Source organism: Bos taurus, chromosome 2 (assembly GCF_002263795.3).
Source record: "Bos taurus isolate L1 Dominette 01449 registration number 42190680 breed Hereford chromosome 2, ARS-UCD2.0, whole genome shotgun sequence".
Classification (NCBI taxonomy): Eukaryota; Metazoa; Chordata; class Mammalia; order Artiodactyla; family Bovidae; genus Bos; species Bos taurus.
The window spans coordinates 99,507,198-99,530,178 of NC_037329.1; the positions used below are offsets into that span (position 1 = coordinate 99,507,198).

A 22,981-nucleotide genomic window follows, 5' to 3' on the forward strand; every position below is an offset into this window, starting at 1 on the left:
AAATTGACCTGCATTGTTAGCTCAAGGGAAACGGGCCTCAAGAAGTGTTTCTGGTTCTGATACTATTCTGTTTCTTGATCTGGCTGATGATTACACGAATGCTTCATTTGGAAAAATTTATTGAGCTTTACATTTATGTTGTGCATATTTTTACAATACATATGTTACACTTCAGTCAAAAGTTTACATTAAAAAGCAGTGCTTTATCCAAAATGGTTACTTTGCTAATTGTAATTTAGCACTATTTTCTCTTCCAAAAGATACAATTAATTTGTTTCATAAAGAAAGCTAACAGTATTTCCATACCACATTGTACAGTTGCTATTTTCCTAAACACGACATGTTTTAAAGTCAAATTTATTGAGGTATAATTTATGTACAGTAAAATTCATTCTTCTTAATGTAAAGTATGGCCATTTTTGACAAGTCCATACGTTCATGCAGCCATCATCACTATTAAGATACAGAATAGTTCCATCATCTCTTTAAATTGCCTCACAACTTTTTGTAATAGATCTCATCTCCCTCTGCTGCCACCCCAGTTCCTGGCAACTCTGATCAGTTTCATTCTCCATCGTTCTGCCTTTTCCAAAACATCATATAAATGGAATCCTATAGTATGTACTCTTTAAAACCTAGCTTCTTTCAGTTAGCATACTGCTTTTGAGATCCATCCATGTTTTGTGTATATCAGCAGTTTGTTCCTTCTATTACTGAGAGATTTTACAAGGTATGGATATACCACAATTCAAAGACATGTGAATAATTTCCAGGTCCTGGTGATTTTGAATAAAGCCATTACAAGCATTTGTATATAGGTTTTTGTATAAACATAATACTTTGTTTTTTAACTTGTATTATACTAAATATTTTCTATACAGTCTTTAGTTTATAGTAATCCTGATACCTAGGGAATATACCAACCAGTTCAAAATAAAGTCAGAAATTAAATCAAGTAAGAAACACCTCAGAAAACAGATCGACTTTTGCAAATTACCCTCTTAAAGATATTTCTTTCTGCAATCATCTACATAATTAAGAACATAAAGATTCTATTAAAGTTCTAGGTTAATATTTAAAATCATGTTTAAATTATACAAAATTAAAGAAATCAATGATATTACTAATTTGGATTCCAAAATCTTAATGAATAAAGGAAGAAGAGGTAAGAAATATGGCTTGAAATGTAAAGAGTTATATACCTCTCTCATTACTCCCTGATGTAACATATTATAAACTTTACCCAACTGGTTAGTAGTTTCTTTGTTTCTTTTTTTTTTATCCATGATAATTGGGAAAGGATTTGAATGACAAAATGGAAACATGGTAGATGTTACCTAGCATGTTGTGGTAAAGTGGAATGGCCCGTCCAAAGGTAGTAAATGCAGTCATGACTAGTGGGGCCGCTACACCTGCAGGCAATTACAGAACAGAAAACATCATTCTCCAATCACAGTGGCATGCACACACATGCACCCGTGCTCACACAGAGCCTCGGAGGGAGAACATGGGAAGCAAGCACACCAAGTACCTATCCATCAGGCCGATGCAGTCTTCTATACTTGAGCCTATGCACCTGCAGAAGGTCCAAATTGTAAAAATACAAGGAAAGAAAAATTGGTCATTTTTCAAAAGAATCAGGAAGACCAATACCAATTGTGTCAAACCCTAATTATAGTTATTAGACAACTTTGGAACATCATGAATTTAAAGCTGGTGAGAAGATGATTACTTGATGGATGCCCAGAAGTGCAAATACCACATAAATGGAATGCAGAGAAACAAGTCCATGTAAAGAAAAGTGTAATCTGTTTCTGTGGATAACTTCCAAACACATATTGTTCATTTCTAATACTTTAAATTCATTAGCATCATTCATGATTATATGTCTTGATGAAGAATTTAATATCTCAATGGCTATAATTGGTCTCATGTATACAGTTTCTTCTAAAATATTCTAAGGTTAAGTGAAAAACAAAATAAATAAAAAAGGAAACATGAGCTATTCAATGTAATAGAATAAACTGATGCTTTATACTCATTAAAAATTGATTTTAGCAGAAAATGAGTTAACAACCTTTAATGCTATTCTCATGGTTACTTTACATAATCACATTACTCCATCCCTTGGTTGTGACTGTCTTTAAAACATACTTATCTATAAACATGAATTCATTTAAAAAGCAGATTAACTTGTTTCACCATACTGCAGTTTATCTTGAACTTGTTTTTAAAAGAGCAGTGCCATAACAGGCAAACAAAAACAGTTTAATAAACTGCAATAATAATTAACGCAAACAATAACAAATAAATACACCACAAGGAAATGAATAAATTCAGACTCAGGTAACTACAGAATCCACTGAGGTTAATATTTAAGTCAAATAATGTAAGTACACAAAATTCCGATTTTGAAATACCATAGAAATATTATTCCTTCCATCTTCCAGTGCATTTGAATTGTATTTCTTTCCCTTTTCTCTCATTATAGACATACAGCTCTAGTGCATTATCAAGGTTCCTTGTACAGCTATGATTTATTGAACTAATTCTGCTAGCAATATTTTTTTTTCCAAATCGTCACTTCTAAAACTGAAAAAGAAGCTGAAATTAAAATCATTATATAGTGAATTAATAAAGTTCTCATGTATAAGGCCAGACGGTCCATTATATCTATAGAAAATTATAGAACAGTAGTAAACAAATATAACTCTGTATGACAATAATTAAGTCACTATTTTCCTACTTAATCAATATCAGTTATCATAATCTTACTAGGTGAAAAATTATTTTTCTTTTGAAAATTGGCTTTGAGTGGCCCAGAAAAAATTTAATGTACAGAAATACAAGAAAAAGGTGTTTCAACAAAAGCAAATAAAATATACACTGAAAAATCTTTTAAAAAACCAAATAAATTAAAATTAAAATACAGAGCACATAGCATTGGATTGGTTCCATAATCCATAATGAGAACCATTTCTAAAAATAAAAATTTAATTGCTATAAAATATTCCAAATTGTATTAGATGGCTTTCTTTTATTCTAAGGGAGTCATTTTTTTTCTAGTTTCCTATTATATCTCCTTCAAAATGTTTTTTTTAATACGATATTGCCATTTTTGTAAAATCAATCGTCTACTTCTTATGACTAAGTGATAATCTGAAAGCTATGGTTAGTTTGCAAACTGTGTCTTTCTAATCATCTTTGAAAGATAAAAATATGTGAAAGCAACATTTAACTTGAGGGGAAAGTGTGAGAAATGAAAGATTTTCATTCATTTAAATGAATGAAACAAAACAAAACCCTTTGTCACATGTCTTCTAAGTGTTCCTACTATTCCAGGAGCTTGGGGGAGAAAAAGATGAATTGGACATTTTTCCTATTCTTAATGATCTTACAATTTAATGAAAGAGACAGATGCATAAACATATGTGTATTGTATAAAATGATAAATGTAATAAGGGACATAAAAGAGTGGCTTAGGAGATGTGGAGGAGGTATAGGCAACTTCAGAAGATCATGGTAACCTTCATGGAGAAATTAAGAGGCTGAAGTTCAGGGTCCTGAGCCCTGGATTGGAGTGACAATAACTCCTAAGGTGTAAGAAAGAGCAGCAGCAAAAACATAGATCTGAGGAAAGGTAGGGTGTGTATGCACAGATACAAATAAATCTGAACAGTTAGAGAACAAAATATGACACAACAGGCAGAAGGAAAAAAAGAAGCTAGATCATTTAATAGAAACCAGAACTTGAATACCATCTGCTTAAAAATAAACTTAGCGGGACACCACTGCAGGGTTTTAAGGAAGTTGGGAACTTGCTGGATATGTTATAACATTGATCTCTTTGCCCTGTAAAGACTAGTCAGCTAGAAGTCCTCAGATAGATTTCTTTGGCCCTGAGGCTGTTTTAGTCTAGGTAAGAGAGAGATGATGATGCTAAATGGGGAGAATGGTAACTAGGATAAGAGACAATGGGACAGATTTAAGAAAGGTATGGGGAGGTTAAAAAAAAAAGTAGTTGATGGCTGGTTTGATGATGGAAGTGGATAGAGCCCAGGAGTTAAAGATGACTCATATTTCAAACTTGGAGAACAGTGGTACCATTGGTGGGAGAATGCCGGACAGAAGGTGACACCTTCTTTTGTGCGTGTCTTTTCACACAGGAGAGGGTGATGATTTCTGTTCATGGTTACCTAGAGTTTAGTGTAGTTGTCCTACATCCAGGTAGAAATGTTCCTCAGCAGCTGGAGAGATGAGCAGTGGGGAGGAGTTTCGGAGGAGAAGGGGGAAGCTGGAGGCACAAGTACAATGATCCAGCTTTGAAACAGCATACAGAAGAAGGTTGAAATCATGTAAAATAGATGTGATGGCTGGAGAAGCATCTTTAAAGTGAGGAGAACAAAGAGTGAGACTGAAACCCAAAGAACTCCAAAAATTCGTAAATGATATCAGATGAGCTCATACGCCAGAAACAGGAAAATATGATTGAGTAAAATTAATTAACTGCAGTGTCGTGGCAGTCCAAGTCATGAAAAAACTTCAGGAATTGGATGATCATCATTTTCAGTACAAGACAGGTCTAGAAAGAGAACTGCTAAAAGTATGTTAGTTGACATTGTCAGGGTCACTAGAATTTAGGTGGTTATGACAAGCAAATTGGAAATATGAGAATAGAAGCAAAGGAAAAGGGAGGAGCTCTGGAGGGGGCAGGATGTGAGGTCAAGAAAGTTTATCTAGGAAATTTTGTAGGATATTTGAAATTTCAAGGTATACATAAGTTGAGGATAAAAGAAAAATGGAAAAGGAAGAAGAATAAGAGTATGACTGAAGTGGCCATATTTTTAAACTTAATACAAGTCGCTGTGTATTTAATACATATATTCTATGTCAACTCTATATAAGCAACAAGTTTGCATAGCAATTCATATTGATTCAGGAAAATAAAAAAATAATGGAAACATCAAACTTTTGAAGTCAAAATCCCAAATAAGAGACTGAATAAGAATATGGAATAATACCATTCTCTACATAATCAGTATCCTAAAATAGATACTTTTCAGAAAATTCAGAAAGAGAAACTATGTTATTAAAAACACTGAAATTTGAAATATTGAACTGTGTTTAACATATGCTTGTACTTACTGATTTATAAACACCTTGATGTACCCATAGAAGTAACATAGTTGAGATACTTTGATAAAATGTTTTCTAAATTTTAAAATTAAAATGAAAGGATATTTTAAAATGTTATTACAAAAGTATTGACAATAATCCCACAAGCAGCCCTACTTGTTTTCTCCATTAATGAAAATTCTTTCACTATATACATTTAAAATATAACAAGAAGTAATAAGAAAAATATTAATGCATATAGAAAATTATATATGAAACCATGATTCTAATATTACTAAAAACCTTAAATGGAATTTTTAAAAGATGCCCTATAAAAATAAATATCCTAGTTCATGTCTCAAAACAAAATTAAATTGACATTTTTCATGAATATAAGTGATAGTAAAGAAACTAATCTTTGCCCTATAAATTTAGGTTACAAATCCTCTTTTAAAATTTCTATCTTGCTAATTTTACATATGCATACCATTTCTATGTTTTAAATTCCTGTTAATCGCTTGAAAATATAGAGAGGGATCACTAATGGAGGAGAGATACAAATTGCAAGAATAAAAATTCACTGGACTGTGACTTCCTAGTGGTCAGGAGCTGTGTCTTATTTATTTCTGAACTTAGCTATAACTGGATCTGATACACAGTAGGTGTTCAGTATAGCAAAGTTGAAGAATGAATGAAATGGGAAATGTTGCTTAAATAAAAGTCCTCTAGTCAAGGCAAGAAGAGACAATGTTATAACCTTTTTCTCTAGGAATATTAGTGAGACTCCCCTGATAATAGCTAAATGGATCACAAATTTTTAAAATATCTAAAGAACTTATTAGAGTTAATACATTTAATGTATTATACCTTTAGAGTAGTAAAAGTGCTTTTAAGGTATTACATAGATAATTTTATTTTCAGGCAATCATTAAACAATATTCAGAATTAGAATTTTCCTTCTGAAAAATGTGATTTGAAAGACTATTTTCATTAACTTGGTTTCTGCATTATCTAGCTGACATAATATTGGCATATATTAACAAAAGAAGCTGTTTTCCAAAGTAGAGACGGCCTGGTTAAGTTCACACTTACTGATGGCTTAGTTATTATGTGTGTTTAGAATAAAAATAGTCACTCATCCCATCATCCCTACTGCCCCTGTGATCTAAGAAAAGATTCTATCACTACATGATCAATTTGAAAAAGTGGGACTGAGTGCACAGAGCACCTCATTGCTTCTTTAAAAGTATCTCAAAGTACAGAGCACCACAGTAGTGAACAGAGGAAGGAAGATTTAGGCACTTAAAAATTCCAAATTCCTAGTCCGTTCTGGGGCTGAGACCATAGAACTATCATGCAGATGAGTGAACCCAGACAATACAGAGGGCGTTAGAAAAAGGATGGCAGGAAGCTAAATGTAAACAAAGATAAGTATCTGTCAGGACTAAGTCAGTGATAGAATTCATTTACTTTAGAAGATATCAGGGAATACACTATTCAAATTCCATCTCCCCATCATTCTGCAGGAGTGAATTTAAAGCCATCTTTACTAGAGTTCTCAAATGATCTGGTCAGATTTCTTTCCTATTCCACCTTCATCCTCCCTTTTGGTTGACATCCAATGTTTGTAACTGTGGTAAACTGATCTCTTTGTTGTCCCTCCTACTTTCCCACCACTATATATCTTTTCCTTTATTGTGTAATCATGATTTAAAAGGACTAGGAGAAAGACATACCAGCCAGGCATCCAGACTCTGTATGGCTCTGAGATCTCACTTTCATTTCCCTAATGGCTTTGTTGTAATTAGATTTGCAAAAACAGCAAAAGGTCTCATTTTGAATGGCAACAGCTGTTGACATCAACATTATATTGAATAATTTACTGGTTTAATTTTAGCTGCAAAACAATAAAACCCTCTTGTGGATGATTACTTTAGCAGGCAAAGTTTTCCCTCTCTGTTGCTGATTCTCCTGCTCCAACAGTACCAGTTTCTTCATGAAATATCCTTAACCTGAGAGGGCCAAAAACTCTCCAGGGGAGCAGCTTATTTTTTCTAGTTTCCTTGAAGCAAAGTGTCTTTGTGACTATTTCAGTATCCTCAAACTATGTGCTTATGTGTAAACCAGTGAGGTGGCATTAGCTCTTCCAAGCTGAATTTGAATTTGAATGGCAGAATATTACTTTACCTTTTGAGAATACGCCACTTCACAGAGTGACTTAAGCTGATTTCTTGACCTGCAGGGAATTGCAGCAGCATCTGCAAATTGATGTCCTCTTGGCAGAAAATGATGTGGTTTGCTTTACTTCTTCGGTATTCCCTATTAGCCAGCCTTTAATCTGGCAGAAAATCTCTTTACGGAATCTCATACTTTCCTGCCAAATCTAAAGCACCCAAGATGATTCTCCACAAGTGTGCGTGTGCTTGTACGTGTGTGTGTGCATGTGTGTGGGCATTCACAATGGTGAAGAGGATTTTTGGACAGAAGGAGGATAGAGCATGTGAACCTGCTCTCAATTCTAAATTTATTCACCTTCTAGAGGAAAAAAAGAAAAGGAAAAGTCCTTATTAAAATAGGTTTGCTGTCTTTTAAAGAAATAGTTGCTGAGATTCGTTAGATGCAGTGACACTATTTCTTTTATAGTTCAGTGCTTTTCTCCTTTCTGTAATGTCTTTGTTATTCAACTGTTATCAATATCAAAGGTATTCTAATTATTATTCATTTTAACAATGCATCCTTTGAAAAGTTAAAAAAAATGTGTACCCATCTTTGAATTGTCCTACATCGGTTACATTAGGTAATATGCTAACCTATGATAGAATTACTTTCACAAAATGTACTTGCATTTTTATTAATACGCGTATCACTAAATTCCTTTTTTTTCATCATCACTGCTTTTGCTTATATTTTGTTGAAGGAGTAATACAAGGTAGCATTTATCAAAGAGAGATCCTTACTTTAAGTTGATTGTCACAACAAAGAAACATAAAGTCTCTGTGAAAGACTTTTATCAAGTGGAATCTCAAAGGTATAATTGCTTGTTTTTTCTTATATCTTTAGTTTCCAGCAAAATTTGGAAGAATTTCTGCACTGTACACAATGTATATGTGATACCAGCTTCATGAAGGTGTCGATAGAAGTTATTAAAAAATGTTAAACAGAAACATTTTAGTGGGTATAAATTCAATTCCATAAAGCATTCTTGCAGAAATGATTTCTCTTAAAATCAACATATATAAAGATCAACAGAATTTTACATGAGAGTATCACATATTGACTAGATTGCCTCAGGGATAAACATGTATGTGTGTACCTTTTGATTAGCAACATGCACTTGATTGAGTTTTTGGCCAGTAAAGTTGCTTACCCTTGGGTGCAGTTTGGATGGCACGGGTGGCACTCTCGATCTTGATCAGCATACTTGAAAATGAAACTGTTTGCCCCCTGTAAGCCATCTGGACATTTTTCCACACAGTTCGGGCCATCCTTGAAATGGGAGCACTTTGTACAGTTGTCAGGTCCCTAAAAAGTGTGAGGGGAAAAAAAACAAAATGAAGAAAGAAAAATGGGTGCCTTTTCTTCTGGAATGTATTCATCTAGTTTAGCTACTGAGACCTCAGTGGATGGCGAAATGTCCTCTAGGAAGAGCATTTTCAGAAGTACAAAAGGGGATGCTGCTAGTATAGATTTTCAATCCGCAAAACTGTCCAGTGGCTTTCTAGAAGGACATCAATATTTTCTTTCTGTCATTTATTCCCAGTGAGATTACACTGCAACAGTATTTGGTAACAACACATTTTTCCTAGAAATATTTAATCACAGTCACTAGGAATATGTCAATATGATCATGAATTAATGAAGATGAGGAAATGATAGGCATTAGGCTTAACACTGAATTTCATATACAAGTGAGATGTAAACTCTCCTTTGGTAGTACCATGAGTATGTAAACAATGAATTTAAAATTTTCTGTGGTTGAATTATCAGGAATTAGGCATTTTAGGTAAATCAAAGTTAATTTCTAAATTACTCTCCATCTCAAATCAGCCTATAATGCTAAAATTATATCATCTCTATGAATAGAGATTTTAGAAAATCACAGTATAATACTAAGCATAATAAAAGCATGACCTAATGAGCAAATGTCAAAAACTCCAATAATAAACTGGATACAAAAGAATATTATATGGAGAGACTAAAAACTGGTGATATAACTATGAGCATAATCTATATTATACTAAGTCACTTTATATATTTATGTTTACAATTTCTAATATCTAACACATTCAATTATAATAAGCAATAACAGGAAAATATATTTAAATGTCATAATAAAAGTAAAAATATTAAATTCCTATCAAACATCTACAAATTTTTCCAAAGGAATTGATATGGATTTGGTGTTGGGACAGTAAGCATGCAAGAAATGATAAATAATGCTTTCACAAATCAAATTGAGAACACCGTGGTGAAAAATGCTATTGTCTTAAAATATTCTCATATACTTACACATTTGACTGTTTTGAATAATTGTATAATAAGTAGGAATGATATTATCTACTTAAAATTTGTTTTAGTCTCCTTTTGAATACCATATTTTCTCAGGATTCCTCTTCTTTTTGCTCCTTGGAACTTCTTACCTCCACTCCTGTCCTCACAAGTTTGTTTACAGCCATAAGGCTCAACATTTATGACAGTTCACATAGAACATAATTTAGATAAATAAGATATACTTAGTATAGAGAGGGATGTTTAATATTATTAGGTTTACAATTATAAATGATGTGAATGTGACAGACAAGACCAAGGAGACATCATACAGGTCTATTTATTAGGCAGGGAGTTGGGGATCAGTCTATTCATGGGAGTGTATTACATCTGGCCAGACATTACAAGTGGTGATATAAGGCATCAGGAAATCAAGAAACATAATACTTTAATCTTGTTCTTGAAGTCTGTGTTCTGTTTCTGTTTTGTAAATTCATTTATATCATTTCTTTTTAGACTCCACATGTAAATGATATCATACGATATTTCTCCTTTGCAGTCTGACTTACTTCACTCAGTATGATACTCTAAGTCCGTCCATGTTGCTGCAAATGGCATTCTTTGATTCTTTTTTATGGCTGAGTAATATGGTTGCCAGGCGAAGGCTGGGAGGAAGGGATAGTCAGGGAGCTTGGGATGGACATGTATGAATCGCTATATGTTAAATGGATAACAAACAAGGACCTACTGTATAGCACATGGAACTCTGTTCAATATTATGTGGCAGCCTGGATGGGAGAGGTGTTGGGGGAGAATGGACACATGTATATGTTTGACTGAAGTTCATGACATTGTACAGGAAACAGGGATCAAGACAATCCCCATGGAAAAGAAATGCAAAAAAGCAAAATGGCTGTCTGGGGAGACATTACAAATAGCTGTGAAAAGAAGAGAAGCGAAAAGCAAAGGAGAAAAGGAAAGATATAAGCATCTGAATGCAGAGTTCCAAAGAATAGCAAGAAGAGATAAGAAAGCCTTCCTCAGCGATCAATGCAAAGAAATAGAGGAAAACAACAGAATGGGAAAGACTAGAGATCTCTTCAAAAAATTAGAAATACCAAGGAAAGATTTCGAGCCATGCAAAGATGGGCTCGATAAAGGACAGTAATGGTATGAACCTAATAGAAGCAGAAGATATTAAGAAGAGGTGGCAAGAATACAGAAAAGAACTATACAAAAAAGATCTTCATGACCCAGATAATCACGATGGTATGATCACTCACCTAAAGCCAGACATTCTAGAATGTGAAGTCAAGTGGGCCTTAGAAAGCATCACTATGAACGAAGCTAGTGGAGGTGATGGAATTCCAGTTGAGCTATTTCAAATCCTGAAAGATGATGCTGTGAAAGTGCTGCACTCAATATGCTAGCAAATTTGGAAAACTCAGCAGTGGCCACAGGACTGGAAAAGGTCAGTTTGCATTCCAATCCCAAAGAAAGGCAATGCCAAAGAATGCTCAAACTACCGCACAATTGCACGCATCTCACACGCTACTAAAGTAATGCTCAAAATTCTCCAAGTCAGGCTTCAGCAATACGTTAACCATGAACTTCCAGAAGTTCAAGCTGGTTTTAGAAAAGGCAGAGGAACCAGAGATCAAATTGCCAACATTTGCTGGATCATCAAAAAAGCAAGAGAGTTCCAGAAAAACATCTATTTCTGCTTTATTGACTATGCCAAAGCCTTTGACCATGTGGATCACAAGAAACTGCGGAAAATTCTGAAAGAGATGGGAATACCAGACCACCTGACCTGCCTCTTGAGAAACCTATATGCAGGTTAGGAAGCAACAGTTAGAACTGGACATGGAACAACAGACTGGTTCCGAATAGGAAAAGGAGTACATCAAGGTTGTATATTGTCACCCTGCTTATTTAACTTCTATACAGAGTACATCATGAGAAACGCTGGGCTGGAAGAAGCACAAGCTGGAATCAAGATTGTCAGGAGAAATATCAATAACCTCAGATATGGAGATGATACTATCCTTTTGGCAGAAAGTGAAGAAGAACTAAAAAGCCTCTTGGTGAAGGTGAAATAGGAGAGTGGAAAAGTTGGCTTAAAGCCCAACATTCAGAAAACGAAGATCATGGCATCTGGTCCCTTCACTTCATGGGAAATAAATGGGAAAACAGTGTCAGACTTTATTTTTTTGGGCTCCAAAATCACTGCAGATGGTGACTGCAGCCATGAAATTAAAAGACGCTTACTCCTTGGAAGGAAAGTTATGACCAACCTAGATAGCATATTCAAAAGCAAAGACATTATTTTGCCAACAAAGGTCCGTCTAGTCAAGGCTATGGTTTTTCCAGTAGTCATGTATGGATGTGAGAGTTGGACTGTGAAGAAGGCTGAGCGCCAAAGAATTGATACTTTTGAACTATGGTGTTAGAGAAGACTCTTGAGAATCCCTTGGACTGCAAGGAGATCCAACCAGTCCATCCTAAAGGAGATCAGCCCTGGGTGTTCTTTGGAAGGAATGATGCCAAAGCTGAAACTCCAGTATTTTGGCCACCTCATGCAAAGAGCTGACTCATGGGAAAAGACTCTGATGCTGGGAGGGATTTGGGGCACAAGGAGAAGGGGACGACAGAGGATGAGATGGCTGGATGGCATCACTGACTCGATGGACGTGAGTTTGAGTGAACTCCGGGAGTTGGTGATGGACAGGGAGGCTTGGCGTGCTGCAATTCATGGCGTCGCATAGAGTCGCATATGACTGAGCGACTGAACTGAACTGATATGTTTGACTGAATCCCTTTGCTGCCACCTGAAACTGTCACAACATCGTTTATTAATTGGCTATATCCCAATACAAAATAAAATTTTTAAAGCATATACAAAAATAAAATTTAAAAAAAGAAATATAATATTTTAAAATTTAAAGATAAAGGCAGCTAATGAAGAATAGCAGTGCAAAGAAAAAGAGGGTAATCTGAAAGAAATTCCTGGAAATATACTGGTGAGGTTCAATCAAGTACCGTTTTGACTATTTTGAAGTGAGAATCTATCAATCTATCTACCTAAGATCTAACTAGATAAACAGATATAGATATATAATCATTTTTCTTAATTTCCTATATGTATTTTATATGTGTACATGTATGTACACATATATGTACATATATTTAATATTTATATACATATATTTTTTTCTATGAAATAGAATTATGTTCAACCTGAAGAGTTTGCTACTGGCAACTTATTTCCTACCAAAAGAATACTTCACATGCTTCCAATTTTAACACCTGCTCATGGGTACTTAGGCACGTAATGCTGTCTATTATACAAAATCATTTACTCTGCCAGTAGGCTCAGTGGCATGACATTGTATAAGACAAGTGACAAGCTGATGTCGTCTTTCAGAACACAAGAATAAAATTTACTAGGAGTAAATTAGGCAGTCATAAAATTAGGAATTATTTTTCTATAAAATTCTTCTAATGTAAAATAATGTCTAGGTAAAATCAACAGATGTAAAAAATACACAAAATTAAAATTAAATTCACATTTAATCTTTAGGCATACTTTAATAGAATATATTTTTTAACTTCCTCATATTTAGAGCATCTCTTAGCCTTTTGACTATATTACCATGATATGAAATCAAATGTCCAGAGCTGACACAACAAAAATATAGTCTGACAAATCTCAAGAGGAATGAAATGTACTGATTCTTCATCTCATTTCCATAATAAAGAGATTTAAAGAAATACATGTGTGTCTAATGGGTACTCTTCTATCATTATTTTCCCAAAACTTTTAAGATTCTAGGTCCAGTAAATGAACTAATAAATGCAATAATAGCAAACAAAGGTGAAGGCAATATTCTTCCTTATCTCTGATTTTAAGCTATCCTTGAACTCAATAATCTAGACAGAAAACTAAAGGATAGTCTAAATCCTGACAGAAATATTTCATTTTTTTTCTCAGTGACAATTGACATTTTTCTTTGGTAGTTACTGTAAAAGACAAAGCCATGGTTCACCAGTATCTAATTCTCTGAACTTTCAGCTTCATAGAATATAGAAATTCCCTACCACTAGACGGGAGGTGTGTCTTACTATGGATAATGAAATTAAGCAGAAGCAATTTAAGAAACTGTTGGTGCTAAACTCTCCGGCCTCTTTCCCTGCTGCTGATGTGGGGGTCTTATGTACATGTGAAGAGTGAAAGTGTTAGTCATTCATTCAGTGTGTCTGACTCTGAGATCCCAGGACTGTAGTCCACCAAGATCCTCTCCCCATAGAATTCTCCAGGCAAGAATACTGGAGTGAGTCAGTTCAGTTCAGTTGCTCAGTCGTGTTTGACTCTTTGTGACTCCATGGACAGCAGCACAACAGGCCTCCCTGTCCATCACCAACTCCTGAAGCCTACTCAAACTCATGTCCATCGTCTCAGTGATACCATTCAACCATCTCATTCTCTGTCATCCCCTTCTCCTCCCGCCCTCAATCTTTCCCAGCATCAGGGTCTTTTCAAATGAGTTGCTTCTTCGCATCAGGTGGCCAAAGTGTTGGAATTTCAGCTTCAGCATCAGTCCTTCCAATGAATATTCAGAGTGGACTGGTTGGATCTCCTTGCAGTCCAAGGGACTCTCGAGAGTCTTCTCCAACACCACAGTTCAAAAGCATCAGTTCTTCGGTGCTCAGCTTTCTTTATAATCCCATTCTCACATCCGTACATGACTACTGGAAAAGCCATAGCTTTGACTAGACAGACCTTTGTTGGTAAAGTAATGTCTCTGTTTTTTAATATGCTGTCTAGGTTGGTCATAGCTTTTCTTCCAAGGAGCAAGCGTCTTTTAATGTCCTGGCTGCAGTCACCATCTGCAGTGATTTTGGAGCCCCCCCAAAATAAAGTCTGTCACTGTTTCCATTGTTTTCTCATCTATTTGCCATAAAATGATGGGACTGGATGCCATGATCTTCTTAACTCTCCTCTTTCATCAAGAGGCTCTCCAGTTCTTCTTTGCTGTCTGCCATAAGGGTGGTTAGCCATTTCCTTCTCCAGGGAATGTTCCTGACCCTGAGGGAACACTCCTGAGGGACTGAAATCAAGTCTCCTGCATTGCAGACAGATTCCTTACCATCTGAGCCACCAGAGGTGCCATAAATTCAAAACTTCTTGGAATGCCAAATCATCAGAGTAGGGATGAGGGAAGGGTCTGAGAAAGCTTCCCAGAATTTCAGTGCACTTTACATGAAATATATTTAAATATTTTTCTGTAGTCTACTGCAATATGGTGGTTATTTATTATGGCAACACAAGCTTTATTAACCTGACTTTAATAGCTACTTCAGCTTTTATCAGGTCCCATCTCCTAGGCTTTCTCTTCTCTTGCTGCCTCTCTGGCTTGTATTTTGGTCTCCTTTGACTTTATCTGATGTCCCTTTTCTTCTTGCATTCCCTGTCTTATCTTTCTTGATAGGACTATATAGGAATAGTGAAGGTGTGTCAGAAAAGATAAAATTGTTTTAAAAAAGAGGAAGAAATTGAATAAAGAATAAAATAAATAAAACCAAGGGCAGACAGACAAGGATATAAAACCAGAGGCTTGTTTTATTTCAGATCTATCCCTCTCAAGATTACCCTAAATATATGTCACATTTAAATAAGATAATACCATCCATTTTACATCCATGTGTGATGTATATTCCCAGAAAGCACTTTATTCTTATTACATTATAGACATTGTTGTCTAGAGAAAGAAAAAGTGAAATGAAAAGAGTGTGGAATTTGGTGTCATAATCTCTATAGTTGAATTCCAGCTCCACATCTTACTAACTTGCTGAGTTTTAGAATAACTTTCCAGTCATTACAGTGGGTTCAATTTCTTTATATTTTAAATGGATAACAGGATAGTATGTTTCAGGTGTAATAGTGTTTGACAAATATAAATATTTATCAATTATTATCATTAGGGAAACACTGACAGATCAGGAAAATGAGATTTCAACAGAATAAATCATGAGGCCAGGTGTGGGAATTCCAATTAGCTTTATGACTTCTTCTATGTCATCATAATGTCAGTCTCATGAAGAATTTTCCTGAACCTCTAGGATATCCTAAGCGATATATACCAGTTACATGACACATAAAACCACCACTGTCTCTAGTTTTGATAAACAATATGTAGACCCAGAAACAGGCATACACCTTATACAATGTTGCCTGAGCTCAATTCTGGAAGTTTTTCAGATAGAGTAACCTAAAAGACACTATGCTCTTGTTTAGCATTTCAAGGCTTACTGATCAAGTGATCAAGCAGGTTTTCTTGATTTCAGGCTCTAATCTTCTATAGTTGAGTGATTTAACTTTAACGAGCTTTTTGTACTTTTGACTTTTTGCCTTCTCTAATCTCTAGAACTATTCATTCACAATTTTAGCAATAAATAGTGATTTTAAGCATTTGACCCACCAATGCCATCCTTACAGAATCAAAATATGTTCATTAAAAATCTGTCTGTTCATTTTTTCTTGATTATCAAATAATTTTGAAAATTGCAAGAATATTCACTTTCAGGGCTTTTTGATGTGTATTCTTATAAACTATCTCAATTCCTTTGAGGAATAGACTGTAAAAACAAAGACATCAATAAGCTAGTTACTTCTTAGCATACTTATATACCACAGGAGGCAGCATAAGGAATGCAACAAGCACGGGACTGATTTTGCAGTTTGCCTTCTTCAGAGAAGACAGCCAAATTCTTGGTTATTGTAACCGTATGCTTTTAAACTCTCTTTCTCTGAAAGATACTTTTTTCTTTTTTTTCATTCTCAGACATATGGTTCCTAGATACGATAGTTTTTAGACAAACTTTACAGAGACAGGTCAACTTACTTTAACAACCCAGTATGGAATTTTACTTTCCTGTTTCCCAACATTCTTTACAGAATCCACATTTCTCATGCTGCAGATTAATTGTATTTTCCATTACTACCCTTAGCAGAAAAAGAAAATAGCCACATATGCCCTTAGCATACTTACTTGGCCATCATTACATACTAAATTGTCTTTTAGACTTTGGTTCTTTATGTCAAATCATATCACTTCTTTTTCTCAGAGGTTTGTTTTTCCAAACTTAATCATACTCATGGTAGTCCTTTGAACTGTCCAAGTATCCCACATACTTCTTTAGATGTTCCACAACGGCTCACTGGGGCCTAATGGAAGTTTGGAGGGCTCAATGATAATTTTTTTCTAAGCTAATTAAGTGCTGAATAAGCACTCTGGTAGAAAAAATTAATGCTATTTAAATTTCAAATGAATTCTTATGGAGCAGTGTGGACCTCTTGGCAACACTCAAATGTTGGTCCTCAAATTTTCTACTGATAGATGATTCAACAGACAAATAAACTGAAAATTTGTCTAAAGAAGGATGAATATGACACTTTGGAATGAAAAACTCATACTGACCTCATTATTAAGAAAAAGTCTCATTTTAAGAATGATGGGAACCAAAGGAAGGTCTAAAAAATAATTATCACTTTTCTCCATAAAACTAACTTTAAACTACATAAATGTCAGCATGTTCATGAGGACTTTGCTAATCCTATAGCCCCTTCTTTGATCAACATGGTTCAATTTTTTCTCTCTGCCACAGTATTTTATTACATAGTTTTAGATTTTAATTATGAAAGCTTGCCTTCCCCATTTTTTCAATTTTTCCTCCTAATGCTATCAAAGTTAAATGATTAAACACAGATATGAATATGTTACAGTTTACCTCAAACAAAACATGAACTTTCCTATTTACAAATCTTTACATGATTCCTCAGTCTAGATTCTTCTTAAAGGCATAGCTCAGACACCCCTTTTCTTTGGCTTTCTTTGGTGCCCCAGTTTTCAACTCAAAGATTTGATTTCTCCCTCATATGTGTTCCTATAACAGTTTATACATATTTATGTTTTATCAATTATTTTGCCTCCACTTAGTTATTTGTGTATCTCTCTTTTCACCATGATGCAATCTTTAAGGACAATACCATATTTTCTTTTAAAATAATTATGTTGGAAATAAATATTTAAGAAACTGAAGTTTTAAGTCTTTTAAGCTGTAAACCTCTTGAGGGGAAATTATTGATTGTGATTCCCCATAGCATTCTATAAATACCTATTTAATGGGTGGATAAACGACACAGCAATGACTCAACAGATATTCATACATGAAACCAAATAAGCCAACACAAGCACAGATGTCTTCAGGCTTACCGGTCCATGGCATGTGAGGATGCCATCTTCCATCTTCTCACACTGGGGGTCACACTCGACACAGATGGAGCCATTCTCAAACTCCCGAAATTCACTGTGAAAACACCAGCAGCATGAGGCAGTGTAAGCAAACAAGCTGTCAACTTAACAAATGAAGTAACATCTGCTAAAAGTCCTATTGGCAGAGTAAATTCTAGAGTTTGTTTCTCTATGTGCCAGGAGCATCAGAATCATTTCCCTGTACATTAACGAGTAAGTTCTCCATTAGGAGAAAAGATAAACTGCAGCCAGATGGCTCCTCTTGCCCTCCATTGGGTTCAACGACAGACTCATTCAGGAAACCTCTCTTGTGAGAGATATTCCAGCAGTCTCAAAAAAAAAAAAGAAAAAGAAAAAAGGAAAAGAAAAAGAAAAAAAAAAGTATTACTCTTTTGATGACATAGCAGAACCATTCCTGCTATTTTAAGTAAGGCTGTGCCTATTTGTCCCTATATAAAATTTTACTCTTGGCTGAAGTCTTATTTTTTAAACTTTGAAAGAACTATTGTATTTTTCTTGTTGCTAAGTAACATGAATGTTCCCTATCCTTGTCCTTCAAATCCCAAGACTCTTCAATTTATTTTTAGTGAAACTTCAAAAATGCTTTGATTTCTTTTCTTCTTTCAAAATATCTGCCTTGGAGAATTAGAGAAAATATCTTTTCATGGTAGATTTTATTTTCTTAGATTATTGATCTAATATCACAACATTCTTTTCAGTTTAGACTTTTTTTGAAGTAATTCTATATGATATAAAATTAATAAAAAATAGTTTAATGATAACATCCTAAAACTTTTTAATTAAAATCTAGGATGACGGTCATCGCTTCCTCTAACCTTACATTTTGTGGCTATTTGAATATTAAATGTTACCAATATATAAGTTTTCTAATCAATATCTACTCTAGAATTTTCATTTCAGTAATTGCATATCCATTATGTATGACTTCCCAGGTGGCGCTTATGGTAAAAACCTGTCTGCCAATGCAGGAGACAAGAGATGCAAGTTCAATCCCTTGGCCAGGAAGATTCCTGAAGAAGGAGATGACAACCAATTCTAGTATTCTTGCCTGGAGAATTCTATGAACAGAGGAGCCTGGTGGGCTACAGTCCATTGGGTCATACAAGTTGGACATGACTTAAGTGACTTAGCACAGCACACAACACTGTATAATATGCATACAACCACACTGTTTCCACTAATGTATGAGAGGATGAGGTGTTGGGTATAAACAACTTAGAATGTCAGCTATGAATAATTAACAAAATTTGACTAAATATTTATAGTTACTTTATTATTTTGTGCCTTTGTATCATGAGCGACCATTCCAAACTGATAGCACTGACAATATGGCAATTGGTCATTAACTAGGTAATAAATTCAAATATATTTTTCCTTAGTATCCATTCTTTTTTTCATAGCAGAATATCTCATTTGGTGATAATAAAGCCTTAACAAATGATTGAAATCCACAGGGTGGGCTATATTTTCTGTTGGTTATATTAAGATTACATCTACTTCAAGGTAAAATAATGGTTTGGTTTTCAAACTAAATAGCATAAATCTATGATGAGTTATGTGTGGATGTACATATTTACTTACACAGATTTTGCACTCAAATTGAAGTGTTAGTTTGTTATGGATTAACTTTTTACAAAATTTCTAGAGTTTAAACTGTCAAATACATATTTTTTTTTTATTTTGCATGTTTTATCAACATGAGTGATATAAAATATTCAACAGAGGAAAACTTCAGAATATAAGGGTTAAAATGATGTGGTGCTGGTGGAGGTGGGGAATGGAATTCAATTGTAAAGAGAATCAAAAGCATCATGTGTAAATGAGATTATATGATTGTTACAGCAAAGTCTGCAATCATCAGCAAAGCACCATTTCTGAAAACAGCTTCTTGGGTGATGAAAGAATTAGGATACTAAATGAAGACAACCATTTTTATGTTTCTAAGACACAGGCCATCCTTGTCTTTTCTCTGGAGCTCCCTTCTCCATATACAGAGTTGAGGAATAAAATGAGGAATAAAAAGAGTCCTAGAGATAACCTAGGAAATGGAGAAGGAAATGGCAACCCACTCCAGTGTTCTTCCCTAGAGAATCCCAGGGATGGCGGAGCCCGGTGGGCTGCCATCTATGGGGTCACAGAGTCAGACATGACTGAAGTGACTTAGCAGCAGCAGTAGCAGAGATAACCTAGAGGCTTTTTTTTTTTTTTTATAGACTAGACTTCTACCTGTAGAACCTCTGTCTCTCTTTCTTTCTGTTTTCAAAACAGATTCTCCTTGCAATTTCTTTATTGTCACTGTCTCCATTATTGCATTTTTTTCTTTGCTGTCTCCCAGGGATTCTGCTATAACTTTGCCAGAGATCCCTTTTCACTTGAGTCTGATCTAACAAGTCACATTCCAAGAAGCATGGGCATTGGTTCCTGAACTTTGTGTTTTTGCTTCTATGCATTTCTCACAGTTTTGTGTGTGTGCTACTTTAACCAATCCTGTGATCAAGAGCAAAAGCTTTGGAACTGGTTGGTGTTCTCAGCACCAAGATTAATATTTCTGTCTTAAATCTCCTAACTTCTCTAGACTTTATTTCCTAAATATCCTTTTTACTCTTAAAAAGGAAAAAGTGTTTCACTGAGAAATGTAAAAGATGACTACAAAGAGCTAAGACTGATACCCTTCCTGTTGTTTCTCTGTTGTTCTCCACATTTCAGAAGCATTTAGCCATGTTGCCAGTTAAGAAAACACATTTAAGATTGCATGGCAATTAGTTTTCTTGCTCATTTTGAATACTTGTGTATTGTAGTTTGTTGTTGTTATTTAGTCACTAAGTATGTCTGACTCCTATTGTGTCTGACTCCTTGCAACTCTATAGCCCACCAGGCTCCTCTGTCCATGGATTTCCTAGGCAACTATACTGGAATGGATTGCCATTTCCTTCTCCAGAGGATCTTCCCCTCCCAGGGGTTGAACCCAAATCTTCTGCACTGGCAGGCGGATGCTTTACCACTGAGTCACCAGGGAAGTCCATATTAAAGTTACAAATTCCCAAAATATAATGACTTGTATGATATGGATTTGAGTGCTAACAGCCAGGATTACCTGACTTAGAGTTTCCCCCTAAAAAAAAAAGTCCTCTTTTTAGAATTTCTTCTTTTATGATAGTCAAGCTATTTGTATATGTAAATAGGTTCCCTGATTTTGTATTTCATATTTGTATTTATTTTCAGCAATGTATACATGACTATTCTACCTAACCATTTAATCAGCTCAGACTTATAGACACTAAATGGAAACAAAGATAACTATTTTAGGGGTAGGAATTCTAACAAGACTTTATTATACTTTTTTCTCTTTTTGGAATCACAATTATTTTATGACATCAATAATAGTCCCATTTTCCATATTAAAAAAAAACGAGTTTAGGACAATTAGTTATTTATCCAAGGATGGACATTTCAAATAGGAAGTGATTAAGTTAGGATTTAAGCTCATTTTTCATCAAAGGCTGTCATGTCTGCCAGGCAAAGTTGGAAGAAATTTACCAGTATCACAGATTGGAGTTGGCAAAATCTATCATTGGGTAGGCAAGAATTATATCAGATATTTATAACATAGTTTCACTTAGTATATTTTAAACCAATCCTTGTGTATTATTTCCTAGGGTTCCATCACTGTGGCAAAAAACATTAAGGACTTTATATTTCTATAATACATTTGATTTAATGATTTGGAAAATGTGGTTTCCCTGGTGGTTCAGATGGTAAAGAATCTGCCTGCCACTGCAGTAGACCTTGGTTTGATCCCTGTGTCAGGAAGATCCCCTGGAGAAGGAAATGGCAATCCACTCCAGTATTCTTGCCTGGAGAATTCCATGGACAGAGGAGCCTGGCAGTGTTCTGTCCATGCAACTGCAGAGTTGGACACAGCTGAGTGACTAACATATACACAAAAAAGTCAGATAATCAGTACTGTTTATTGTGCATTTAGGCAACCAGTATTTTTCCTTTGCTTAGCTTTCATTGTCTCATAAAAATGAGACAGAGAGTACTATAGATAATCTATTCATCCACATTATCAATTTCATATTTCTGACAAGTTCAAAATTGAAATATTTAAGGAAAATACAATGGCTTCTGGAAAGAAACAGGATGAAAATCAGATGTCCTGATTTCCAGGTTTGGTACTTCAACTACGTTTTGACATTGGTCAACATTTAATTCTACAACTTCTCACTATTTGATAAAATGATTTCTAGAATCTATTCCTTCCTTAGAACTGCACATACATATTCAAAAAACTTTTATTGTAACAGTCTCTTAATCGAATTAAAGTCTATTAGTTCCATTTTAATGGCATCAATTGCTATACACACAGAGAAGCATATTTTATCTGAAGTATTTTATGTACAGAAAATATCTTTCTTTCATAATAATATGAACAAGCATGAATACAATTCAATTCAATGAGGCAAGTAGCAAATAATTTGCTATTCGTTATCAACTTTATGAGTTGACTGTGCTCTACAAAGTTTCAAGTTGAATTTTCCTGATAAAACTATTAAATCCTTTATTTGGATGCTGTCTTTATTAAGATATAATTCATATATCATACAGTTCTTCTATTGAAAGTGCACAATTCAATGCTATTTTAATATATCCACAGAATTGTACAACCATCATCACCATCTCAAACTGTTAAATAACTTTTTTAAAGTGGTTTTACATTTAAACGTCTAATTTTAGTATTTTTTCCTAAATTCATGGAGGGAATTGGTCTTAGTCATCTTTCAAAAAAGAGACATATCACTATTATTGAGATCCTTAGGTTTTTATCCTTCTAATGTAAAATGCAAAAATACAATGTTATCTGGGATTATGAAAACGGTTGTTAAAATAGGGACAATTTATAAGACAGAAGAAAGAACTTCAAAACTACAGTTTACAAACCCTTGAAAACCTGTTCAGTGAGCAATACAGGGAAATTTGACTCAGGGACAGTACTAAAATTTTTATTTTAGTACTAATGAAGGACAACTGTGATGCATGAA

At 34.6% G+C, this 22,981-nt stretch overlaps 1 protein-coding gene across 6 annotated transcripts in view; it reads right to left on the reverse strand.

Annotated features, from left to right (window-relative positions):
* Window positions 1-22,981, reverse strand: part of ERBB4 (erb-b2 receptor tyrosine kinase 4) — a 1,290,018-nt gene that overhangs the window by 289,354 nt on the left and 977,683 nt on the right. For 2 of the 6 annotated variants that reach the window (XM_024981504.2, XM_024981492.2), the window contains exons 14-17: window positions 17,880-17,973; window positions 8,483-8,637; window positions 1,532-1,576; window positions 1,338-1,412 (exon numbers count right to left, since the gene is read on the reverse strand). In XM_024981504.2, the coding sequence (XP_024837272.1) occupies window positions 1,338-1,412; window positions 1,532-1,576; window positions 8,483-8,637; window positions 17,880-17,973 (369 nt within the window). The remainder of the gene's footprint in view (window positions 1-1,337; window positions 1,413-1,531; window positions 1,577-8,482; window positions 8,638-17,879; window positions 17,974-22,981) is intronic. The other 4 variants (XM_024981511.2, XM_010802290.4, XM_059878936.1 and 1 more) reach the window with 2 other exon arrangements.